Here is a 26740-nt window from a genome sequence, read left to right on the forward strand (position 1 = left end):
TGAAAATGTGGTATAACCCTGACAGTTATAAACATGCAATATCCAGAACCCAGACAGGTGAAAATCTTGAAACCTATGGAAGAAACCTGATAGGTGAGCATTAAAACATACATGTGTAGAACACCTGTGGTTGATCAAACACGAGTGTTTAGATGAGAATCCTCAGTTAGATTAAAACAAAACTTGGGATAGACGGTAAGGCACTCAACCCTGCATGATTGATTGATAGATTGTTGGTTGCTTACCGTTCAGTGGCCATCCTGCATGAAAACCTGCTATTAATCCATCAATTCAACTACCTAAAAATCCATAGTACGGATGGTCATTCAAATACACTGATAAAACTGTTAGTTTTAAAGTGGAAACTGAAGTCAAAACTGACATGGGGATCTAAAATGTCTTCAAGTTGCCAGATCCAATACTCTGGGGCTCATATGGTCTCGGTTTTAAGTAAGTACAACATATATAGATTTCCCCATTACAAATCGAACAATTATGACTATGCAACATCTCATAGCTGCACATCCTCTGATACCTTGAAAATATTACAAATTTCCCAACCTAAGAGTAGTGTTTCTAATAGACCACTCTGCTGCTATATAGTAAAGAGGCATATGAGCTGCACATTAACAATAGTGATATTCGTAGAAACCCATACCTGGGTAATAAGTGGTCATATCTACATGATCCCTCCTATAGAAATCCCATTACTTCTCCGTCGGGGGAAGACAAGAGCACGTATAATATAATATGAATATAAGATAAATAATATACTAAAACGTGAATATTAATAAAACACTTCTATAATTATACTTGATGAAAACCTAGTTAGCCTAGGGATGAATGAAATGAATAACCCCAATGTAAATTATTTTTTCAGACCAGGCATAATAAGGGTTGAGTATATATAAGGAGTTCGTACCTGCTGTAATGTTGGGGAGAAAGGCAGTGATTTCAGCTGCATATCACCTTGTATTCCGAACACCACAAACTTCCTGGTTTTCTACTAGCTGCAGTCTCTGATATAGAATTCCTAAAGAAGGCTGCGTATCCTTCATATGTATGTAGCAGGGATAAATTTCTCCAATTGTTGACATGTCACATCGTAGACTTCCGGTTGAAGTGAAAGTAAAAATCGGCTGCTTTATGTTCTTTCAAGTATTTTCAGAAACTTATAAGATTTTAGATGATTACTAACTTCCGTTCGGTGATGAAACATAACATTTCCACTGAAGCGAGGATGAAGAAAAATATGGACGCCCAGTTAATTAAATTTCTTCTGTCCATTTAATAAAGAAGTGGAATTAGAAATCATGTGGTCCTCTGTGTACTAACTGATGCATGTGGGATCGCGCACTACCATATAAGGTGTAGCTTGAATTTTATCTGCTTATAACGAAATATGTCCTCCATTTCGATTATATTATCATTATTGGTAATAAAGTCTTGAAAAGCAATATCTGCCTGACACATTTTCCTTGCATTTAACGGTACTGTTATTAACTGCTCGGTTAATCCCCGACTATTACTGTCCCATACATGCGGAATGAGAGGTCCAAATAGCTACTGACAAGCAAACACTAACTAAGTTGATAATGAAATGAATAATTAACAGCATCTTTAGAATCAGGTACAAATATAAATATCCATGTTACAAACATCAACTCCAATACAAATACGCTCCAAATGTACCATTTAACGTGTTTAAAAGTTTCGGTTTTGATTTGCATCAAAAACTAATATAGCCACTTTCAAGAAAATGAAAAGTAATTTTCTTGAATTAATTTTCTACAAGTACAAATATGACTGCTAACAGTGCAATGCTCAAACAACAACTGACCATCCTATCAAAATTATATACAGATGTTTCTCTGATAACATCCATGCTGTCATCCTGCTGTTTCCTATCTATGATCTAATACCTATCCCTTAATCTCTTAATTAAAACATAACTGCCAAGCTGCCAAGCTGAAAGCTGACCTTATCATTAATGAAAATAAAACCAGGGAAAGTACATACCCTAGGAATTTATCAAATATGTATAAACTCTAATTTAATTTTTAAATTACCATTGTTCGGTACATTCTAGTTATTTACATGTGGTGGTATCTTAAAGAAAAAGCAGCACCGAATTTGCAAATGAGTATTTTGCAAATTAAAAATGTTCTGTTTTTGAAACATCTGCATCAGCTCAACTATCCTTGTTGATGTAAAACCTTTATTAGGTCTTTCCACTTTTCTATTGAAAGACATATTATATTTCTTCTGATTATTTTTTATCTTCCGCCTAATTTTGTTCTTGCGATAAATATTTGTTTCGCAATATGTCGCTTAGAATTTGGTATATGATATCGAACAGTTTATGCGCCTTTGAAATTTACCCTGCCTAACCAAATAATTGTCTTTGTAGGAGTTATCTCCCCGAACACTGTTTTTCTTGTGCCCTCATCTCCTCCGTAACCGTTAAAGAAAGTGACAAATTTATTTTATAACATTGCTTGTTATATCCTTTGCATGTTTTTTTCTATTTTGATCGAAGCGATATGAACACTCCATATGAGAGTTATTTCCCCTTATGCATTTTACATAAGTGATAAAAATTTCTATCTTGTAAACCATCAGTGATAGAGACTTAGAATCTTTTGATTTGAGATCCTTGGCCAAAAAGAATGAAAATGAGGTCAAGGTCAAAGGTCAAGGTCATATTCTAAATTTTGAATTTGGCTAATTTTCACTTATTTCCAAAAACAATATAAGATATCGACAAATTATTTTTACTAAATTGATAGTTGTGTCATGTCCTAACACTTGAATTTTGATTTCAAGGGTACGTTGAACGTAAAAGGGAGTTTTCTCCACTCTTGTATTTAAAAATACGCGTATGGTGATATAACTCACTAGTCATATATAATTATGATATATGGTCTTTTTACTTGAGGTCCTTGATTGATTACCATGAAATTGATCTCAAGGTCATAGCTTAATTTGACGTTCTATATTTTGACCTTTGCTTTTACCTCATATGTATACATGATAAAGCCATGAGACTTTTTGCAATAGGTTTCAAACCATTTAACCTTGAAAAATACAACCGGAAGTGACCTTGTGTGAACCAGAAGTAGCTATTTTTGTACTTTATTAATGTAAAAGTATATAGAACCAGAAAATTTACGAATAAGTGTCAAGTAAATATTCAAATAGTATCGGAAGTAACATTTTTCAAACCAGAAGTAACAAATTATCTCCCTTATTTAATTTTTTTTGTATAGAAACCATATATTTTTGGAATCAGCGTACAATATCAGTTGTTTACCGAATTGTTCGATTGATCATATGTCATACTGTGGTTTGCCAAAAAAGCACAAAAATACTATTTCTTAAGAAAAAGAAACATTCAGAGTGATAAAACAATGTAACAAGGTTAATATAAAAAATAAAAATGAATCCTCATGGAAAATATAAAATTCAGAATATGTGGTATGATTGACAATTTACAGTTATTGTTGTTCCGGACATTTAAGATACAATTATAATGCAATTATGTTGTATTAATGGTTCTGATTGAATGACAGTTAGCGTAAAATTCTCTATCTCCTCGCCTGTAACTAAGGAAGCCGACATTTTGAATTGCTGAATGTATTGACATGTAATTTCTACAATTAAGCCAAAAAACTCACATCTTTCACCTAAAAATCTTCTTTTTAAAAAATATTATTACATTCTGAAGCGGCAGAGAAGCCAGAAAACGCCCGGTGTTTATGATTGACACCGGAAGCATACATATGACGTCACCTAGAGTAGGGACCAAAGAAGATAACATCTTTTCGAGGAATTTTCATTAATGAAGATTTTACACTGAAATAATAGTTGAAATTTAATTATGAACTTGTTTTTCATTAGAATGGAGATAACTGTATTGTATTTAAAACTTTTCGGACGTCCATCGGTAGTTTTACTGTTGCAAATACCCGTTTACCTGTCTCCGCTAAGCGTCGCCAGGTAAACTACATTTGCGATAGTAAAACTACCGATGGACGTCCTTAAAGCTTCAAATACAATACAGTTATCTTTTAATTCTACATCCACTAAAAAAAACAAAAATTACTAGTATTTACCAATATTAGATAACTTTTATTTAATAAAATGATGTTCGAAGAACAGTTAAAAATGTCGATAGGTGTTTTCAAATTTAATTTTGACGTTCTGGCTTATAAAATTTTAAGCCTTGTACCTTTGATAACTTATTATAATCTATTGATGTATCGTTATGCAAAAAATACCTAGTTTGACGTGTTATTCCGGACCAAATCTATTGATAGTTTGAAATATTTAACATATCAATCGTAAGTTAGCAAATATTGTTTTTCCAATGAACGGTCCGCAGATTTATAATATCACCCCCAGTTTTTCGTGTTTGTGACATTTTACCTGTTGTGTCTGTTTGTTTTGTTCACACGTGTTGTCAAGATAATGAAATCTGATGCGACTGTCATACAAGTGAGAGAATTAGCGCTTTTAAACCAGGTTTAATCAACCATTTTCTACATTTGAAAATATCTGTACAGAGTCAGGAATATGACAGTTGTTGTCCATTCCTTTGATATGTTTTTTTCATTTGATTTTGCCATTTGATTACGGATTTTCCGTTTTGAAATTTTCTCGGAGTTTTACATAGTAAGAAATATATCTACTCCCCATAAGAAACTTTTTTTTCGATGTGCTCTTTCTATAGACTCTGACTTATACCTCATATTGTATTGTCTTAATATTATATACTTGGTACATACTTTTATGAATAATTGTTTTTGGAAATAAATTGTTCATGATTTTGTTTCAGAAAAAGCTGACATATCAACAAGTACATGATTTTTTAAAACTCATTTCTTAAAATTAGAAAATTTGCATTAAAAACTCTTGAAAACAGACTTTTATTAATCGCAGTTGAGTTGCTGATTGATCGATAGTCAGTTGATATTATCTTAAAAAAAAGAAAATGATTGGTTGTCTTTCTTTGTTATTCCTCCGTCACATTGGTCAATATTGATTCACTTTACTAATTTACAAATTTTTGACTTTGAGAGTTAAAGATGAATGAAAGGCCAGAAATACGCGTCAAAAGAGTGCGTTTGACTTTGATATACTTAATTATCAGTATTAAAAATTTGTATATCAGTATTCTAACTACGTTTTTTTTACTTTTCCAGATATGGTATCAGGACTGCAAAACATAAAAAAGAAGAATGTGAATTTTTCCGGTATGTATAACCTTGTTAAAGGTATATCAAACAATAGAAAGAAGTATCATGAAGTAAAAATATCTATTTGACATCTGAATAGTAAATTTTAACAACCCCTTTAAAAGTAATTGGAGACTTATAACGTCGTGCCTGTTACATACAAGCATGTTAACAAAATATGTGCAATGCGTGTATAACTGTTTTAAATGAGTTATAACATCTCTAATAAAGTATAATGTTTCAATGCTTGCTTTGTGGAGTGTTGTCTTATTGGCAATTATACCACATCTTCCTATTAATGAATTTTGTGTCTGTTTCATACGTATCATCTTATTAAAGTGAAACCCTTTTGTAAAATGTTTTTCATGTCGTTTCATTTTACAATATTAATGTACAACACTTGCATCTTTATGCATTCCTATTTAAGCCATCAGCCAGCAGTCATTGATCAGTAAATGATAAGCTTAGTTCACGTCATAATCACGTGATCAATGCCTCAGTTGTTTTTACTGATCCAACGGATCGAAAAGAAATGACTTTTCTAACGGATTGAGCTTTATTACGTCATACAAATTACAGAATCTTATTGATCATTTCAATAAAATAAGATGACTCTATGGAAACATACGAACCTTTCAAGTACCAACAATATGCATGTTATAGAAGCCCACCATTTTATTAATAATCATTCACCAAAATTTTTAAAAGAACATTTGCGTATTTTAGAACAGTGGATAATGTAGATAAAACTTAAATAAATACAATGCATGCATATCTGATTTAAATGTGTAATCAAATATCTAATTCTGTTAAAACGTTAACCAATTTCAAGTTTTATTCTTTGATTTGTTGACATTAATGTGAACAAATCTTTCAAACCCCAAATACTCAGATGACTCAAAAGAAAAATATGCAGCCAGTTTTTTCTACTGAACATCACCTTTTAACGTTTCTACAAAGATTATTTATGTAACTATTTGATAAAATCACCATACGCAGGATAAGGGAAGGGAAACGTATAATGATAATAAACCGTCCTCATGATTATTACTTCCATGATAAAGCCTTTATTGCTTAGAGCGGAGTTTTTAATTTGAAATATTTGATCTCCAATGGGTATTTAACATTTAACTAAATCATACATGCATACGAGCCAATAAAACAAAGCTTTTACTTCGGATTTTCTTTTATGTACTTAATTATTAAGTGTCAGTAATGAGGTCATACTAAAAGGATATGACATTCCTGTTTGGTTTTCTTAATTTACATTTTGAATTTCCCATCTTCCGATTTTAAGAGACATACATGTATTCACAGCCACATATGCGCGTCAAAGTAGTACGTTTGATATAGTCCATTGAGAGTATTAAATACTGTTTATTTCGATTTTTAACTACCTTTTTGAACTTTTCCAGAAATGGTTTCAGGAATGCACAACATACAAACGAAGAATGAGTATTATGCTGGTATGTACCCGGATAATCATATATCAAACAATACAAAGAAGTATTGTTAAGTCACCATTATTATTCGACATTTAAATGGTAAAATTTAACAACCCCTTTACAAGTAATTAGGGAATACTAGTGTCGTGTCTGTTATATGGCAAACATGTCAATGAAGCTATATTGTTTATAAATTGAATACACTGAATGTATGTCTCACTAGATATATAACATTACTAAATGCCTGTTAAAACATGTACAACTGCTGCTTTGTTTTTGCGACTGGCTTAAGTCAGGAACCTGCTGTTCAGTTGTTGTAGTTTGTAGTTATTGTTAATAGGTATTTCTTTTTCGTTTTTTTTTATATACAGTGATCACACCGTTGGTTTCACCTGTTTAAATAGTTTCACGCTATTCATTTTCTTGGCTCCGTGTCGATGGCCGTACTTTGACCAAGGTTATAACACTGATAATGACAACATTTAGAAATCAATATTAGAAAAAGTTCAAAATAGTGTACACCTCTGGAAAGGTAGAAAATTTACATGCTCTGGGAATGTCCTTATTGTTAAAAAATTGATTATTTCAGTGTGTGGTTAGAAATAAAATGTATACCTGTAAAATACAACAAAAAAGAATAAGATAATATGAAATTTTATTTGATATGGGAAAGTGAATAAAGTAGACCAGAAGGTTTGTTGTTTAGATGTTAAAAAGGGGACATATGGATGATACACTTGAATAGTTGGATAGAAAGTAAATATATCAAATTTATATTCGATATTACATATGCCACTATCTAGTTGTATTTGTTTTGGTTAAAAGAATGTATTCAGAAATTTGCAGATGAATTTTATCTGTGTAGATGTTCTGACAATTCAGGTCTTGAGATCAAAAACATACCACATTATTACAAAAGCGCTTTACAATCGTAGTAAAAATTGAAAAAGATCACACAGAGTATATTTAACAAAATGGAAGTGAATTGAAAGAAAAATCTATTATTTGGAAACTCATATTTTTATTTCAGGGCAAATCTTTATTTTCCTTTTCTTTTTCATAAAGATAGATAAAAGCTATTGGGGATATATGGGACGATAATACCAAAGATTTTTTCAATGAAATATATCGACAATTATATATCTCCCAATTGATACGATATTCCCGTGCTTGCATTTCCTATCATGATTTTCTTGATAGAGGTTTGCTGCTCACAAGGAAGCTATTAAACCAAGAGTTCCAAGTGGTGAAGTTGAAATCATCCCTTCGTAAATTTTACGGACGCCATCACGAGTTGGTTGACCGTTATGGAATAACCGTTTCACAAATGATATCGGATATGTTCCTTACGTCGTAACTACAATCCCCTTCCCTTTCATGAATATGACCTACCGAATTAGACTATTTACCGGATGTAATCACTTAAGCAACACGACGAGTGCCACATGTGGAGCAGGATCTGCTTACCCTTCCGGAGCACCTGATATCACCCCTAGTTTTTGGTGGGGTTCGTGTTGTTTATTCTTTAGTTTTCTATGTTGTGTCGTGTGTACTATTGTTTTTCTGTTTGTCTTTTTTATTTTTAGCCATGGCGTTGTCAGTTTGTTTTAGATTTATGAGTTTGACTGTCCCTTTGGTATCTTTCGTCCCTCTTTTAATAGTTTAAAGTAATTGTATTTCGGAATATTCGTTATTGTACACGAATTAAAATCTCCATACCACAAACATTCATGCAGATTTTAAAAATAATTATGATCAATCCGCTTTAAACATACTTAAAAGCCACAAAATCAAAATTTCTGAAAACCTTGAATTTCTAAATTCCAGATAACAAAATCATTAAATATAAAGATTTGAACTATAATATCTTCAACTAAATATTAACATAACTGAGACCCATAAGTGTCAAACAAAACGGGAAAGTTTGCATAGCGAGTATATTAATTGGAAAAACTTGGCTAAACCTCATTAAAAAGGATATTAAAAGAAAAGATAACGAATTTCAACGGTAAAGTATACATAGGATTATATATACCGAAAACAGACTGCAAATAATGCATATATATGTCAAATGGATAATGTTACTTGCGTGATGAAAACAATAATATTGAAACTCTTGAGCATTTATTTTATCAATGTAACAATGTTAAACCATTGATGGAAACGCTTTTTCGAAATTTACAAATTTTTTACCTAATAAATAAAGAGGCACTCGTTGAAAAAGATATCTTATTAGGAATGTGTAGAGAGAATTTGAATAATACCATTATTAATGCAAAAATACTTTATTTTAAATGAGCTATTTGGACATTCGACAAATTTAAACTGAATATGCAGTCTATACAGGCTTCGCTGAAACTGCACATGCACAACGAATAAAAAATACTCTTGCTACGCTCGGATATAAAGTATATATTAAGATCGAAAATTGAACTCTTTATCAAAAAAAGTGTAGGTAGATATAATAATCTAATTGTATTTCCGGAATAACGTAGTGAACAAATATGTTATTTTTACAGAAAGAAACCAATATTTGTTATTGTAATCAATATTTGAATCTATATCTGGTATGTACATTAGTAAATTGTCACATAAATATTTCTTTGTAATACACTAGTACTCACCACATGTGTTTTATCCTCATTATAATTCATATGTGTGGTACAGAATAATTTCAATTTTTGTTCCATCACATCGATAATTTCCAATTCAAACTAAAGTCATTTTTTCAATCAAATAGTATATAGTATTTCAAGTGTAAATCAAAACATGTTTGTTCAGTCAACCGAATTTACGATAGTTATTACATGTATGTATAAAACAGTGATGCTTATCAATTGTACTGGTTATTCAAAAAAATGTATCCCCTGATGATCATATAAAACATTTTATTAAAATAAAATATGTCAATAAAGGTTTTGATTTTGTAAATACTTTCGGTATTTTTAACGACCATTCTGTTAAAGAACAAATTCCTGGATATTTAAATAATATTGAGCTCCCTCTTATTTGTAATATTTACAAGAAAATACCCGGTAATGTGTGTTTAATTATAGCCAATTGTATAAAGATCTTAATATCAGTGAAAATACACCTACTTCATGTTATTGCAGTAAATCCAAATACATTTATGGACCCATTTCCCATGTTATAACAGGAGATCTTAACATCGTTCAAGACCGAGAGTTAAAATCATTCGTCAGTAAAGGACCTATGTGTTTGCACCTGTCCTAAGTCAAGAATCTTATATACAGTAGTTGTCGTTTGTTTATGTAATTTATACGTGTTTCTCTTTTTTTATATAGATTAGACCGTTGGTTTTCCCGTTTGAACGGTTTTATACTAGTAATTTTGGGGCCTTTTATAGTTTTTTGTTTGATAATTTAAACATATTTATTTATAGTGGATTGGGAAACAAGTTTTGCAACTTATATTAATCCCTTTCCACGTTGCGGGTGCGAGTGCTGCCTTCTAGCGGCATTAGCATGCTCATTTTAGAAATCTACAAGGGCGTCTTCAACGTGCAAGAGATATGGCTCTCTCTTTACACGGGTTAGCCATTTATCGTCCCCTTCCGACGGACTATTATCGTTTCCTCGAGAACATACTCGCAAATGGTGTCAAGGGAGAGCCGAAAATTCAGTTTTTGTTTGGTGTGAGCCAAGGCTCCGTGTTGAAGGCCGTACATTGACCTATAATGGTTTACTTTTATAAATTGTTATTTGGATGGAGAGTTGTCTCATTGGCACTCACTCCACATCTTCCTATACTAGTATCTATTAAAATAAAACACTTGACAAGGCATTTGTTTTTGTCCCGGCCGATAAAGCTGCTAATAGTATTATTATTGTTTGACGTAAATTTTACATTGAGGTTCTGAAAAAAGAAATCACCAACTCACCAACATTCCAACTGACACTTGGTACAATCAAAAACCTGATGATAAATTGTTCAAATAAGGCCTTCGAAAATAGTGGAATTAATTACTTTTGGAGTTATTAAGAACTCGTTGGAAGTACTTGATAAATTGCATGCATATATTGGTGATTTTGAATCTGTACACAATTTTGATTTTTCTACCTCATTTTCCACATTGCCTTACATTTTAATTAAGAAAAAAATCACATACCTAATTAAATGGGCATTTAAAAAGTCAGAATGTGAATATATATGTTCAAACTATTTTAGGTCATTTTTTAGTAGCAATAAACAAAACACTTTGTCATTTGGAAATGCTTTGATACTATATCTGCCCTTGAATTTTTACTAGATATCATTTTTGTTCACTTTGAAGATTCCGTATATCGTCAAGCAAAAATTTATGACAAAAATCAGCAAAGACCCATCGAAACAACATCTAATGCACAAATTTAATAATACTTTTAAAAATTTGGATTATATTTTGGCTCTCAATAATGACGACTTCAGTATGTATACTAAAAAAATTGATCCTGTTGATATTATTTTAAAATAAAGCTAATACTAACAATGACCACTGCCCTTTCCTCGATCTTGATATCTATATCATTAACGGAAAGCTTAATACTAAAACTAATGATAAAAGAGATGATTTTTCATTTCCTATTGTTAATTAGCCATTTCTAGATGGTGACGTTCCCTTGTCACCATCTTACGGTGTTTATATATATCAACTTGTAAGATTTGCTCGTGTATGTAACAATGTTTTAGATTTTAACGAGACAATTTAGGTATTACTGAAAAAATATTACACCAGGTATTCGATATCACAAACTAGTCAAAACATTTAATAAATTTTATCATCGGTATAAGGGCATCGTTCGTAAATATAGCTCAACATGCAGTCTTCTTATACGGTCAGGTATTTTACATCCAATTTTTTATGGAAATATTCTTCATAAAGCACAAAAATGTCAGTATTCACCTCAGAAGCTAACAAAACCTTTCAATAGACTTATTAAGAAGGGATATATTTACGATACTGTTGTCAGGTCATTAAAGATCACATATGTTGGCGTTAATTTTGATTCACTTATAAGGTCTCGGACCTAAACACATTTATTTAAAAACCAGTTGTTGGCATTACAAGGGTTATGTTCTTGTCATATATGTTATTATGGTATGGTACTAAACCCCTGACGGGAAGGATTGTGCATGATATTCATATGATGACGACATAATCTTTCAATCAGTTTAATTGAAGTCTGGAGCTGGCATGTCAGTTAACTGCTAGTAGTCTGTTTTTATTTATTTATTATAGTAATTTTGTTTATTTTCTTTGGTTAAATCTTCTGACATCAGACTCGGACTTCTCTTGAACTGAATTTTAATATGCGTATTGTTATGCGTTTACTTTTCTACATTGGCTAGATTTATAGGAGAGGGGTTGATATAAACATGTTTAACCCCGCCGCATTTTTGCACCTGTCCCAAGTCAGGAGCCTCTAGACTTTGTTAGTCTTGTTTTATTTTTTATTTTAGTTTCTTGTGTACAATTTGGAGTTTTGAATGGCGATCATTATCACTGAACTAGTATATATATTGTTTAGGGGCCAGCTAAAGGACGTCTCCGGGTGCGGGAATTTCTCGCTACATTGAAGACCTGTTGATGACCGTCTTCTGTTGTCTGTTCTATGGTCGGGTAGTTGTCTCTTTGACACATTCCCGATTTCCATTTTCAATATTATGTAAAACTATTGTCAATATAAACTCATTGAATTTTATTCCTGGTCTAGTGATGCTGTTAAAAAAGTTCCTAACTATGCGACCTGGGCTACTTAGGTATTATATCGGGAAATGATTGAGTTAATATTTTTATCGTTAAAAAATATAATGAATCAATAAATGTTTCCTTTTAACAAATTTTGACTTGGATGGAGAGTTGTCTTATTCGCCCTCATTCAAAATCTTCCTATATCTAAAGCTGATTAAAATTATAATTGAATTCATATGAAACTTCAAATTCAGAAACGAATATGTTTCGTATTTTTAAATGGCTACGTTTTACTCTTACATATTTCAAGGTGAATTCCTTTTTTAGAAGAAAAACTTTTAAATTATGCAAATATTCATAAATGTAACCTAAGTTTGGTGAGTGACGTCCCAGGCACTAATTCGCCGATATTTTTACCTTAACTACGAGACCTCCCGTTCTATGTTTGGCCACCGTGCTGAACAAGTGCGAGGGAAAACCTTGCTGAAAGAATGTAATCAAACATGCTCTTGAAAGTAAATAGTAATAACAGATTTATAAAGAACAAATTCATTACAACAGCAAGTTAACCACTATAAAGGAATAATTTAATTAACAAATGGAAACACAGAGAAAATATAAAAACAAAATTCAAGGCTCTTTCAATTCACTAATCTGTCACGTTTTTTCACATTCTATGTTTTTATTTGTGTTAATTTTTCGATCCGTTTTACTTTGGCAACACACCCGAACGTAATTGGAATGTAATCAACAAGCACTCAATGGAATATTTTTTTTACCTCAGGAATAGATTACCTTAGCTGTATTTGGAAAACTTTTAGGAATTCATGGTCCTCACTACTCTTCAACTCCGTACTTTTTTGGAACTTTTTTAATATTTTTTATTCCAGCGTTACTGATGAGTCTTTTAGAGACGAAACGCGTCTGGCGTAAATATAAAATTTCCATCCTGGTATCTATAATGAGTTTATTCATAACCACTGGGTCGTTGCCACTGCTGCTGGAGTTTTAAATCCCCGAGGGTATCACCGGCCCAGTAAGAAGTGTTGACTTGAGTTATCATTGATATGTTCCTAATTATAAATTAACTGTAAACAAAACTTTTAATTTCTGAAATACTAAGGCTTTTCTACCTATTGAATAGATAACCTTAGCTGTATTTGGCATAACTTTTAGGAATATTTAGTCCTCAATGTTATATAACTTCGTACTTTATTTGGCTTTTTTAACATTCCTTTATTCGAGCGTCACTTGTGAGTCTTTTGTAGACGAAACGCGCGTCTAGCGTAAATATAAAATTTCAAACCGGGTATATATGATGAGTTTATTTACAAACACTGGGTCGATGCGACTGCTAGTAGAGTTTTAATTTCCCGGGGATATCACCAGCCCAGTAGTCAACACTTCTGTGTTGACTTGGGTTATTATTGATTTGTTCCTAATTATAAATTAACTGTTAACAAAATTTAGAATTTTTGAAAAACTGAGGCTTTTATACCTCAGGAATAGATTACTTACGCTGTTTTTGACAGAACTTTTAGGAATTTTTGGTTCTCAATGCTCTTTAACTTCGTACTTTATTTCGCTTTTTAAATTTTGTTTTATTCGAGCGTCACTGATGAGTCTTTTGCAGACGACACGCACGTCTGGCGTACATATCAAACGTCAATCCTGGTATCTATGATGAGTTTTTTTGTCGATAATACGTTATAGCTGTGTTATAAATATAAAAGAAACATTCATGCAACATATTTTCTTTTCATTTTAGATAAATGATTTTTTTAAGAGAGAGCTACAAGTATCATTTGATTTAACTTTGTTAATTTCAAATACTTTGAGATGGAAAATGAACAAAAATATTTGTAGTAAATAAATATCAAAACGATTGGTTGGATTTTATTTGAACAAATAATTCTGTTTTCCTTAACATTCAGCTGAATGACACATTCAACCTAATACCAACAGTGTTAATATTATGGATTTTCGTATATTTAAATTATGAAATAATTACATTAGATGTATGTTTCATTACAATACGTTATTCTGATTGGCTAACTGCACATCATGTGTTATTCCTTAAGCAGTTGTATCACTCAATAAAACTTCTCATTCATGATGACACGAGGTCCCACAATAAAGTGCACAGGTAAATAAAATAAAAACTTGATAAAAGGCGTGTTTTCATGATCCTATAGGTAAAAATGTAATTATAAGTATTGAATGCTTTTTTTTGTAACTTTATAGGGTTGTAAAAGCGTTGACCGTGCGCACATTTTAAGTATGAAGCGCTTCCGCGCTTCATACAAAATGTACTTCGGTCAACGCTTTTACACCTCAATAAATTTACAAAAAAGAGCATTCAATTCTTAAATAAATATATGAAAGGGTTATATTAAGATAGTTCAAAGCGACAGAAAAAGAGGATAATTTGATATCAGGTGTTTGAAACCGAGTGATGAGATCATAATGAAAACCTAAAACGTGTTTCATAATTTGTTGACTTGTTTTTCTCCTTTGTCAGAAAAATCTTTTCATTGAAGTTAAAAATATATATAAAGTTATCCCTTAATATAATAGGAAACATAAAACAATGTTTATCTAAAGTTAAAGCGTGGTTGATAATTTGATATCTTTAAAATAATGTTACTGTCATTCAATCGGTTCGTCTTGTACAATCCTGTAACAGTTTGATGAATAGTCGAATATACTAACTCCTTTCTTTGTCATTTATCCTTAGATTTCTGTATTTTGTTGATACTTTTTGAATATAAAAAGAACATGTGGTATGATTGCAAATGAGAAAACTCTTCACAAGTGACAAAATGACACAGAAATTAACAACTACATCTCACCACATACGGCCTTCGACAATGAGCTAAAAAATGCCACGAAATGCAAAATGTAGAACAATTGAAACGAGAAAACTAACGGCCCAATTTATGTACAAAATAATGAACGAAAAACAAATATGTAACACAGCAGCAAATGACATTCATTTCATAACAGGATCCTGACTTATATTTATTTTCATAGACTATGTATATCTTTAATAGTACGTTGCAGTTCAGATTGTTTATCTACCAAATAACCTCATGGTCACTTTGGTCTTCTTTCGATCGATCGTAAAACCCTTGCCAAAGTGAGCCGTCCGTTTAGCTTTGTGGAGTTTACACGTACTCAGCTGTGTCTGTTCAGAATGGGGACGATGCCTCGAACTTTTAACCTAAGAGCAGATGAAACTAATTGGTAACAGGTTTACAGTACGCGTTGGTATGAACACGACCTTAGTCATATTCTGTTGACATAGATTCAGTATATGAATAACGAAACGGGTACATTGGAAACCACATTATATAAGTAAGGTGCTTTTCTTTGTTTAGATACTACAAAATTGTGAATTTTGATATTAATATCCGCATGTATCAATAGTACCCGATCGGTATTACTTGAATATAGTTTATAAACAGTTTATTATGAAGATTGTTTTTTCATGTATTTGTCTTTTTGTCTTTTTCGTTACTGTAATGGAAATGTCAGTTCTTTTCGATTGACGAATTTGAAAATTCATTTAGTATCATCATCTTCTGTCTTAAAACTGTGTCAAGCTTTCAAGCTCTTGTTTATCGGCTCATGATAGTTTAGCCATGACATAATGCAAACGTTCCATTCTATTTATACTATTCATTTTTATTTCAGATCCATTTAATTCTAAATGTTCTGAATTTGAAGTATTTGATGGCTTTGAATGTGTTTGCACAAACGATGCCTCATATAGATGTCAACATATCGGTGGCTTGGTATGTGATAACACGGGCGCTGTTTACTCAACTCCATGTATGTTTGCTGTAAATATGTGCCAGCAGACAATTCCATTGGACAGACAAATTAGTTCATGTGGTAAGTATTTCAACCTTCTATTGAACAATTAAAAGAATGATTTGCAAAGGGTTAATATCAAATAAGAATTGTGTTGTTTTCAGGAAGTCAAGTTATGATTACTATTTACTGTTACAACAGTGCATGTTTCTTTCCAGGCTGCTTGAAGAAACCCAAATGATTTTTCGTGGGTATTAAGATATACGAAGTTATGGTAAGAGTGCCAAAGAGACACTCTCCATCACTTTGTTTTCGTTTATTCTTTAAATGAGATAAATACGGAAAAAATTATGACGTATTCACAATTCACATGTCGAAAAAAATGTACCGCCATCAACGAATTAAAACAAAAAATTATAATTCAACCAATATATCATTAAACATTAATAAAATATTAATTCATCAATCAATAATTGCGCGACACGATGATCCTACACAAATTGGTGGTGAACTCACCAAATAAATAGGAACATTTAAAATCAGTTATAAACCCTATCTTAAAATCTTTTAGGACATGTCAGGAAAATGTTCAAAAACACACAAAATGTTCATCCTAGAACGTTATATATAAAAAATAAAAGAAGATGTGGTATGATTGCCAATGAGACAACTATCCACAAAAGACCAAAATGACACAGACATTAACAACTATAGGTCATCGTACGGCCTTCAAAAAAATGAACGAAAAACAAATATGTAAAACATAAAACAACGACAACCACTGAATTACAGGCTCATGACTTGGGACAGGCACATACATAAATAATGTGGCGGGGTTAAACATGTTAGCGGGATCCCAACCCTCCCCTAACCTAGGACAGTGGTATAACAGTACAACATAAGAACGAACTATAAAAATCAGTTGAAAAAGGCTTAACTTATCATACCTAGATTTATAAAAAATAAAACATCAATCATTTGAAACTTTTTCATCAAAATCGAAATTGAAAACAAATTATTATTCAAAATAAATATAATTGACACATTAGGGTTGATTGTTGTACAAAATGGATAAGAAGTAACTCCTGAGTGTATAGTTGACAAGATTGTGCTAACACTGATTTATATTTTAATATTTTCTTAATTTGATTTGAACAAGGACAGTTCTGTTGAAAAGTTATCCTTACATTTTTGATAGTTCTATATAGAACAGTTATGATTGGCAGCTCTAACATAACTCACTCCACACTTTAATCAGATTAGTACCTACCATCATCAACTTTGGACAAGTCTGTCATAGAAGTCATTCTTGCATGGTTTTTATTTCGCTAGAACTGATTGTAACAGTTATTATTTTGTACTAGTCCTGTCTGTTGCACAGTATGAACTGTTGTTGAAATACATTTCTATGGTGTTACTAATATTTTTATGGTATTATACCATCTACTGTACAATGATTATGTGACACATAATGGTCAACCAAATCAAATGCATCTTTATTTATTCAGGTATGTGCTTCATACCGTAATACGCAAACTCTTAGAAAGAACTATTCTTCCAGCAGTTACCTTCTATTAATTAAGATACTGTATGAAGTTGCATGTAAAAAGTACGGTTCATCAATCTGTTTTTTTTTACTGTTTTATCTGTAATTCAATGCCGTATTTAATAGTAAAATTGAGCATTGGAATAGGGGAAAACAACAACCCGAGACAATCCCGCATCCGTAGACGGGCTTCATCTGTCACCTAAATAAATACGTGTCCTTGTGAAATTGACGTCATACTTAACTCCAAAAGATATTGATTAACTAAAATAAATAGAAAAACATACAAGAATAACAAAATCGATAGGCTTTTGTGTTATCAGCCATACTATAAGTATTTATTCCATTTCCAGTAAAACATAAAATTCTGCAATATAAACACTACTGACTGAAGTAAAATTAAATACCAGTACATCATTTTCATATAATTAAGAGATAGTAGCTCCTTAATTGTAGTTTTTGGTGTCTACATTTGATACCCCAACATTAGGTATTAACAGGGCCTAAACCTACAAGTGGTAAATTATTTCAGCTATAACAAAGGAAATAGTTTATAGTATAATTTATCTGTGAAAATATTAAATTAATTAAGAGTGAAAAGAAAATCGGGGCTGGTTTAAGTTTTATATGTTTTCCAAGAGGATAGTGTCCCCATGTTTTATTCTGACTCTCTTTTCCAAAGTAATAAGTCCCACTAGTTATGTTTGTAGTAGACGAACGTTCAAACTGTACACTTATGATGCTTATGATGTCGCGAACGGTGTTGGTGATAATAAGACTTTTTGCTCTCCAGTACGCCTTTATTGCATTTGTTAGATGTTTCGGAATTGATAACTTTATAAATGTATATATCAAAATTTGCGTAATTAAAAGAAAAAATTGAATATACATTGAAATCAATACTTTTTTTCATTGTGTAACTCGAATGACCCTAATAACATTTATTTTGCGCGTGTGGACAAGTAACACCGAAACATATGACCAGCGTTGCTTTGAAGCTTTTCTTGTCATTGTTAAAACTTATTAAAAAAACAGTTTTATTCCTAGAAAGACCGGTCTATGGTGTAAATGGAGTATGTTTTATTTATGACGTCATCGTTAATTGGACGCGTCTGACAAGGACGAAAAGTTCACTTTGTTGTGTGGCCAGCCAAAAATAGTTAAACATATGGATAGGGGAGAAGTTCAGTTTGGAGGGGGAACAATTTTAATGTGTAACAGCACAAAAAATACTATATAAGATGAAAATTTACATTTCAGGGATTTATTTGAACCCATTTTAGACTACATGTCGAAAGTATTAACGACACAGTCAGCAACCACTTTTGTCTAGTCATAATATCACAGCATGCTGTTTTACTTGTTTTGACGTTCTGTATAACTTGACATGTAGTACCTAACGTCGCAAAATATCTCATGCATAATCGTTACTTTTTTATATTTTTTTTTATACAATTATATCTCAACAGATTTTTAATCTAAATAAAATTTATAACTGTATCCGTTTATCTGTTTATAGTTGAGTTTAAATTTCCTTTTGTTTATGCAATTGACAAATTTGATTAAATTATTTTTTGTTGTAGTAAATTTTGAATTTGCTTTCAACAATTGATACTTAACCTTAATAGAGGTGATGAAATAAACGCTTCAATACTATCCAAAATTTATTCAGAAACTATCAAAAGTCGATAAAAGAAAGCAGAAGAAAAAACCGTAGTTAAAAAAAAATATCCTGTTACAATCAAAAGAAAAAGAAAATATCTTTGATTCAATGTGATACCATATTAATAAATATTATATATCTGTTTTAATTTAACTGCACTTTAAGATATACTGTATAAACATTAATTTTCGTGGGGTTAAAATTTCGTCGTTTTGTATCCAAAAGTAAGTTCGTGGGGATTAATTTTCGTGTTTTTTAAGTTTAGAAAAAAATATACAAATGTCACTTTATAATTGACAATACTCAATAAAACTGATGTGAACTTTTGCCGTTGGGAAAAATCAATAATTGGATTTCATAGTAACAGTGAGCACTAATCAAGTGTTGTAACCTGCACACGCTAATTGGCTGTTATACACTTTATCCAAGGACAATGATTGTGTAATAAATGTATTACAACTTGAGGGCATTACAGACGCATTAGACTGTTAAATGACATTGATTAAAAGTTCTTGGTGATTATTAATTACTGTACAAACAAAAGATTAGGATTATCATCTGACTTAAAGAAAACCTTTGAATATCGATGTTTAATCAATTAACCTATTTATTTCATTGTCTGCATTTATGTTCATTAATTATATAATGTCAATAAGATTTAGTCAGATCATAAAATAATGTAAATCTACAGTTAAATTTTCGTTGGGGTTTTAATTTCGTGGATAATTCTTATCCACGAAATAAACGAAATTAAATCCCCCACGAAAATTTGTGCTTCTACAGTATGTGCCGCCGTTTTTCATTTCGGCTCTACACGTAGCAAGTCAAGCAGACCGTTTATATAAATCATGCTGTATGATTGAGCTGCACGGACTTAATAGTACGACGTTATTTATACATTTGCATGAAAAATAACGTCAAATTAACAACAACTAACACCAATACCGTACGCGACGTCTTATGTGTTTCACCTTTTATATACACTAAATCATTTTAATTGAAATTTTCAGTTTGCATTTCAGTACCTGCTAGTAATCCTTTGGTATTGTATATATAATGGTCATTTTGCTTAGTTTCTTTTGTTACCTATTCTACATTGGCTGGAGGTACAATGTAAAGGGGGATTGTTGAGATCTCGCATAAAAAGATTAACCCCGCCGCACGTTTGCGCCTGTCCCAGGATTGGATTTTTTGTATTGTTTTTTTTTTTTTTTTTTTTTCATTTAAATGTCTTTGAGTTTAGTATGCCGTTTGTTTTCACTGATCTAGTACACACATTTATTAGGTGCCAAATGATGCAAATCTTTGACATATTCGCAATTTTCATTTTGAATTTTATTATTGTCAAGGGGGCATCTTAATCTAACTTCAGGGTGCGAGATTTTCCTGCTGCGTTGAAGATTCATTCGAAGCATTCGGCTGTTTTCTGATCTTTGGTCGGCTGAAGTCATTTTGAAAATTCTCCGTTTGCATTCTAAATTATAAAAGGATTTTCTTGTGAAATAACTAACCAATTAATGTTTTGATTGATCCAATTGACCACATGGAGGTCTTTCATGGACAATTCTGACAATCCAAAATGGAAAAATGTTACATCAAACATTACAATATGTCTACAAATATTGTTTTCTGTAAAGATTTGCAGTAAATGTAAACCTACTTACCACACACATTAAAGTGGAAGATTCGGTTCTAATGTGTTAAGGTATAACCGCACCAAACAGTTCAATGAAACAGTGAATTCAAACTGTGTTTGAGTTTAAGACCAAACCGATCTATTTTAATTAATATAAATAATTAAAGGTCGGAAAGGCAATCTTCAGTTTGTTTCTGGCTATACTTTGATAAAATGTTGAAACACACCCTTGATAAAAATATTTGTATACTTTGCCAACGTGTTCTGAAAAAAGATTTTATATCTGGTCTACCATCAAATATTAGAGATGTTACTTTTATTAATGGCGTAATTAACATAATTTACAAAGCCACCAACTTTGACACACGAACAATAAGTTCGTAACTACTTGCTCCTATTTTAGTTAAAGATTCTACACCGGTTTTAGATAAGGACACTATACTTCTTCGTGGAGGTATAAGTGATCATGATGGAACATACGTTACATTTGATTGTGGTATTAGTAAAAGTCGAACATATATTAGATCTATATGGGATTATTAAAGAGGTATTATGACCTAATAAAACAAAGAGTACGTAATTCTTATTGGGAAAATTTAATTTTTGATGCAAATGATGTTCATCTTGCTGTTTCAAATTTCAATAAACAATTTTATTAATATAGCATCTACGTGTGTATCTACAAGGGCAGTAACTATGAGATGTGATGATAAAGTTTGCTTTGATTCAAATTTGGGACGGGAAGTGCGAACACGGGACATACTTTTCTTTATATTTGTTCAAGTAGTACATATGCTGAACATTAAGATAAGTAACACAGGAACAAAGTTAAATAAAGGCAACAGTAGTATATCGCTGTTCGAAACTCATAAATCGATAGAAAAAACCAAATTCGGGTTACAAACTAAAACTAATAATTTAAAGAAACAGGATGAAAAACATGTCTATGCGACTATAAACAAGAATCTAGATGAACTGAAAGTTGAAAACAGTTAACAGTATTGGAAGATTAGCAATATACTAATTAAAAGCGATAGACTAACTCATGTTATTACTCCGCTAGGAGACTCGGATCAGAAATTTAACCTTTCGTATGAAGGAACATACTGAAGGTTTGAAATTTTAAATAAATATTTCTGATATTAAGGCTTTACTATACAAACTTGAAAAATATGGTATACAAGTAGATTTGCTGTGTTTGTTAAAAAGACACATTTGTACCGGTGCAGACGATTTTAAAAATTTGTTTTAAAATACAAGCACCGGATTTTTTATCAAATAACTATTAGTAATCATAGTTTCCGTAACAGTAAAAAAACATACTATTTTTGTAAAGCGTTTATCAGTTAATTATTAACAGTCTTATTTTCCGTCTTTATTGAATTGTGGAATTCTTTAGACTTAAGCATAATACAAATTCCTACATTTTCCCTTTTTAAATGAAATTTGCATAAACATTAGGAATGATAAATCCCTGAGATATGTGTCTTCTAGTTCGTTTGTATTCTGTTTTACACACGAGGCTGCGTAACAGATACAGTTTTCTGCAAGCTGCCTTGTTCGAAGCAAATTTGATACAGAATGCCAATTGTTCATGTGGTTTAATGAATGAAAATGTTGAACACCAGTTACTATAGTGTATTAATTTTTCAACTCATAGAAATCTGATGTTAAACGAAATTAATGTCTCTAATGTCAATATTACTATCGTTTTATTATTAATTGGTGATGAAGCCTTAAGTAATGAAAAAAACAATAATATTTGTTTATCTGTTCAAAGTATATAAAGAATACCAACCGTTTTTATCTGCATTGACAACCTTAATTCTATAAACAATGTATCCGGTTTGTTTTTCCTGTAATGAGTTAATAGTTCAGTTTTATCATGTATATCTTTTATATAGTCATTTTATAAAATTTACTGTTTGCAAAAATATAAATTATTCTGAATTATAAGAATGTTCTTATCCCAAGCAAAAAACCCTAGCCGTATTTGGTTCAATTTTTTTGAACTTTTGGTCCTCAGTGCTGTTCAACTTTGTACTTGTTTTGGCTTTCGAACTTTTTTAACTGGGCGTCACTAGTAAGTCTTGTTTGGACGAAACTCACTGCTGGCGTATTAAATTTTAAACTTGGTGCTTTTTGTTAGCTATTATTCGTGGGTTGCTTTTTCCAATATGTTCTCCTATTCATTTGTATTGTAGTCCTGTAATGTTGTGTTGTCACCTTAATGTTATACTTAACACTGCCATTAAAGCGGGAGATTTGGCATGCCACAAAACCAGGATCAACCCACCATTTTTTCCTTAAAAAAGTCCTGTACAAAGTCAGGAATATGGCCATTGTTATATTATAGTTCGTTTCTGTGTGTGTTACATTTTAACGCTGGGTTTTGTGTCGTTTGTTTCCTCTTATATTTGAGTGTGAATTTACATTATTATAAGACGTGTCACGGTACTTTTCTATCCCTAATTCATGTATTTAGTTTTTATGTTCTGTTATATTTGTTATTCTCATCGAATTTTGTCTAATGCTTTATTCGTTTCTGTGCGTGTTTTTTCTTTGTCGTTGTTCTCCTTTTACATTTCATGCGTTTCCCTCAGTTTTAGTTTGTAACCCGGATTTGTTTTTTCTATCGATTTGTGAGTTTTGCACAGCGGTATACAACTGTTGCCTTTATTCAACACATGTATTTAAAGATATTTCTATATAAATGTAATGGGTATAACCGTATGGTCTTGATGTATACCTATTGTTATGTTACGTTATCATTAACGATTCAATGCATTTTAACGGCAGAATATAAGACTAAGTTTCAAATCTATACTTAGCATTGTGTAGTTTACATCCTTTCTCCAAACTTGCATACTATATTAAGATCCTAAGCATCATTATGAGAAACAACACACACGCATTTATTAAACATGAACACAAGTATTCCACATTCCAAACTAAAACACAAATTGAAAGAGTTGGTATTACTTTGCTTCATAAAAAAGAATGGTCAACGTAGATACAAGTATCTTGTCTTAGGGAGGGATAAATCATACTTTGTAAAGAATCACTCTGATTAAAACAAAAAATTCTCTGAAACCGATATTATCAAGATGCTTGATTTCTTGATTGACAACATATTTGTAACGTTCGGAGGACGTGTTTTTTAACAGACTGTCGGCATCCCAATGGGAACAAACTGTGCCCCTCTACTTGCCGACTTGTTTCTTTATTATTATGAGGCTGACTTCATGCAGGAACTTCTTAGGAAGAAAGATATCCTTTAATTCTACTTTCCGCTATATAGATGACGTTCTTTCACTAAACAATTCAAAATTTGGTGACTACTAGTATGTGGAACGCATCTATCCCATCGAATTGGAGATAAAGGATACTACAGATACAATTAAGTCGGCTTCATATCTTGACTTACATCTAGAAATTGACAATGAGGGTCGGTTGAAAACAAAACTTTACGACAAAAGAGATGATTTCAGCTTTCCAATTGTGAACTTTCCATTTCTAAGTAGCAACATTCCAGCAGCACCTGCATACGGGGTGTATATTTCCCAATTGATACGATATTCCCGTGCTTGCATTTCCTATCATGATTTTCTTGATAGAGGGTTACTGCTCACAAGGAAGCTATTAAACCAAGAGTTCCAAATGGTGAAGTTGAAATCATCCCTTCGTAAATTTTACGGACGCAATCACGAGTTGGTTGACCGTTATGGAATAACCGTTTCACAAATGATATCGGATATGTTCCTTACGTCGTAACTACAATCCCCTTCCCTTTCATGAATGTGACCTACCGAATTAGACTATTTACCGGATTTGTAATCACATAAGCAACACGACGGGTGCCACATGTGGAGCAGGATCTTCTTACCCTTCCGGAGCACCTGAGATCACCCCTAGTTTTTGGTGGGGTTCGTGTTGTTCATTCTTTAGTTTTCTATGTTGTGTCATGTGTACTATTGTTTTTCTGTTTGTCTTTTTCATTTTTAGCCATGACGTTGTCAGTTTGTTTTAGATTTATGAGTTTGACTGTCCCTTTGGTATATTTCGTCCCTCTTTTAAAGTCATGTCTACACAAGAAATGATTTGCGCATTGATAATTCCACACAAACAATTCGGTGTTTTGTGTTTTATTCATACTATAAACCGATGCACTCGTTTGAAATCCATAAATTCGCTTCAACAAGTTTCCTTTTGTTTCATGTCTTTATGTTATCATATATTATTATGTTAACAATATAATACATTAAACATAACTAAAAAATGATCAAAAACAACACCAATATTAGATGTAATTATCTATATTATCATTATCATAGATTGGTGGTTACATTTATAATGTTTCCCTCTTTTTTAGCTCACCTGGCCCATAGGGCCAAGTGATCTTTTCTCATCACTTGGCGTCCGACGTCCGTCGTCGTCCGTCGTCGTCCTGCGTTAACTTTTACAAAAATCTTCTTCTCTGAAACTACTGGGCCAAATTTAACCAAACTTAGCAAAAATCATTATTGGGGTATGTAGTTTTAAAAATGTGTCCGGTGACTCGGCCAACCAACCAAGATGGCCGCCATGGCTAAAAATAGAACATAGGGGTAAAATGCAGTTTTTGGCTTATAACTCAAAAACCAAAGCATTTAGAGCAAATCTGACTGGGTAATATTGTTCATCAGGTCAAGATCTATCTGTCCTGAAATTTTTAGATGAATCAGACATTTCGTTGTTGGGTTGCTGCCCCTGAAATGGTAATTTTAAGGACATTTTGCTGTTTTTGGTTATTATCTTGAATATTATTATAGATAAACTGTAAACAGCAATAATGTTCAGCAAAGTAAGATCTACAAATAAGTCAACATGACCAAAATGGTCAGTTGACCACTTTAGGAGTTACTGCCCTTTATAGTCAATTTTTAACCATTTTTCGTAAATCTTAGTAATCTTTTAGAAAAATCTTCTCCTCTGAAACTACGGGGCCAAACTTAACCAAACTTAGCCATAATCATCATTGGGGTATCTAGTTAAAAAAAAGTGTGTCCGGTAACTCGGCCAACAAACCAAGATGGCCACCATGGCTAAAAATAGAACATGGGGGTAAAATGCAGTTTTTGGCTTATAACTCAAAAAACAAAGCATTTAGAGCAAATCTGATAGGAAGTAAAGTTGTTGATCAGGTCACGATCTATCGCCCTGGAATTTTCAGATGAATCGGATAATCGGTTGTTAGGTTGCTGCCCCTGAATTGGTAATTTTTTTAGGAAATTTTGCTGTTTTTTGTTATTATCTTGAATATTATTATAGATAGAGATAAACTGTAAACAGCAATAATGTACAGCAAAGTAAGAACTAAAAATAAGTCAGTGTGACCAAAATAGTCAATTGACCCCCTAAGGAGTTATTGCCCTTCATAGTCAATTTTTAACAATTTTCTTAAAATTTGAAGATTTTCAATAACATTTTCCACAGAAAGTACTGTTATAGATAGAGATAATTGTAAGCAGCAAGAATGTTTAGTAAAGTAAGATCTACAAACACATCACCATCACCAAAACACAAGTTTGTCATGAATCCATCTGTGTCCATTGTTTAATATTCACATAGACCAAAGTGAGCGACACAAGCTCTGTAGAGTCTCTAGTTTATATATAGTTGCTTCTTTAACACTTTTAATGCGTTCGTATAATTTATTTGTTTTG

At 31.9% G+C, this 26740-nt stretch overlaps 1 protein-coding gene across 2 annotated transcripts in view; it reads left to right on the forward strand.

Moving 5' to 3' along the window:
* Positions 1–26740, forward strand: part of LOC139523521 (uncharacterized) — a 60224-nt gene that overhangs the window by 13441 nt on the left and 20043 nt on the right. The window contains exons 2-4 of one of the 2 annotated variants that reach the window (XM_071317589.1): positions 5205–5255; positions 6653–6703; positions 16071–16271. In XM_071317589.1, the coding sequence (XP_071173690.1) occupies positions 5205–5255; positions 6653–6703; positions 16071–16271 (303 nt within the window). The remainder of the gene's footprint in view (positions 1–5204; positions 5256–6652; positions 6704–16070; positions 16272–26740) is intronic. The other variant, XM_071317590.1, reaches the window with a different exon arrangement.

This window comes from Mytilus edulis, chromosome 5, assembly GCF_963676685.1.
Source record: "Mytilus edulis chromosome 5, xbMytEdul2.2, whole genome shotgun sequence".
Classification (NCBI taxonomy): Eukaryota; Metazoa; Mollusca; class Bivalvia; order Mytilida; family Mytilidae; genus Mytilus; species Mytilus edulis.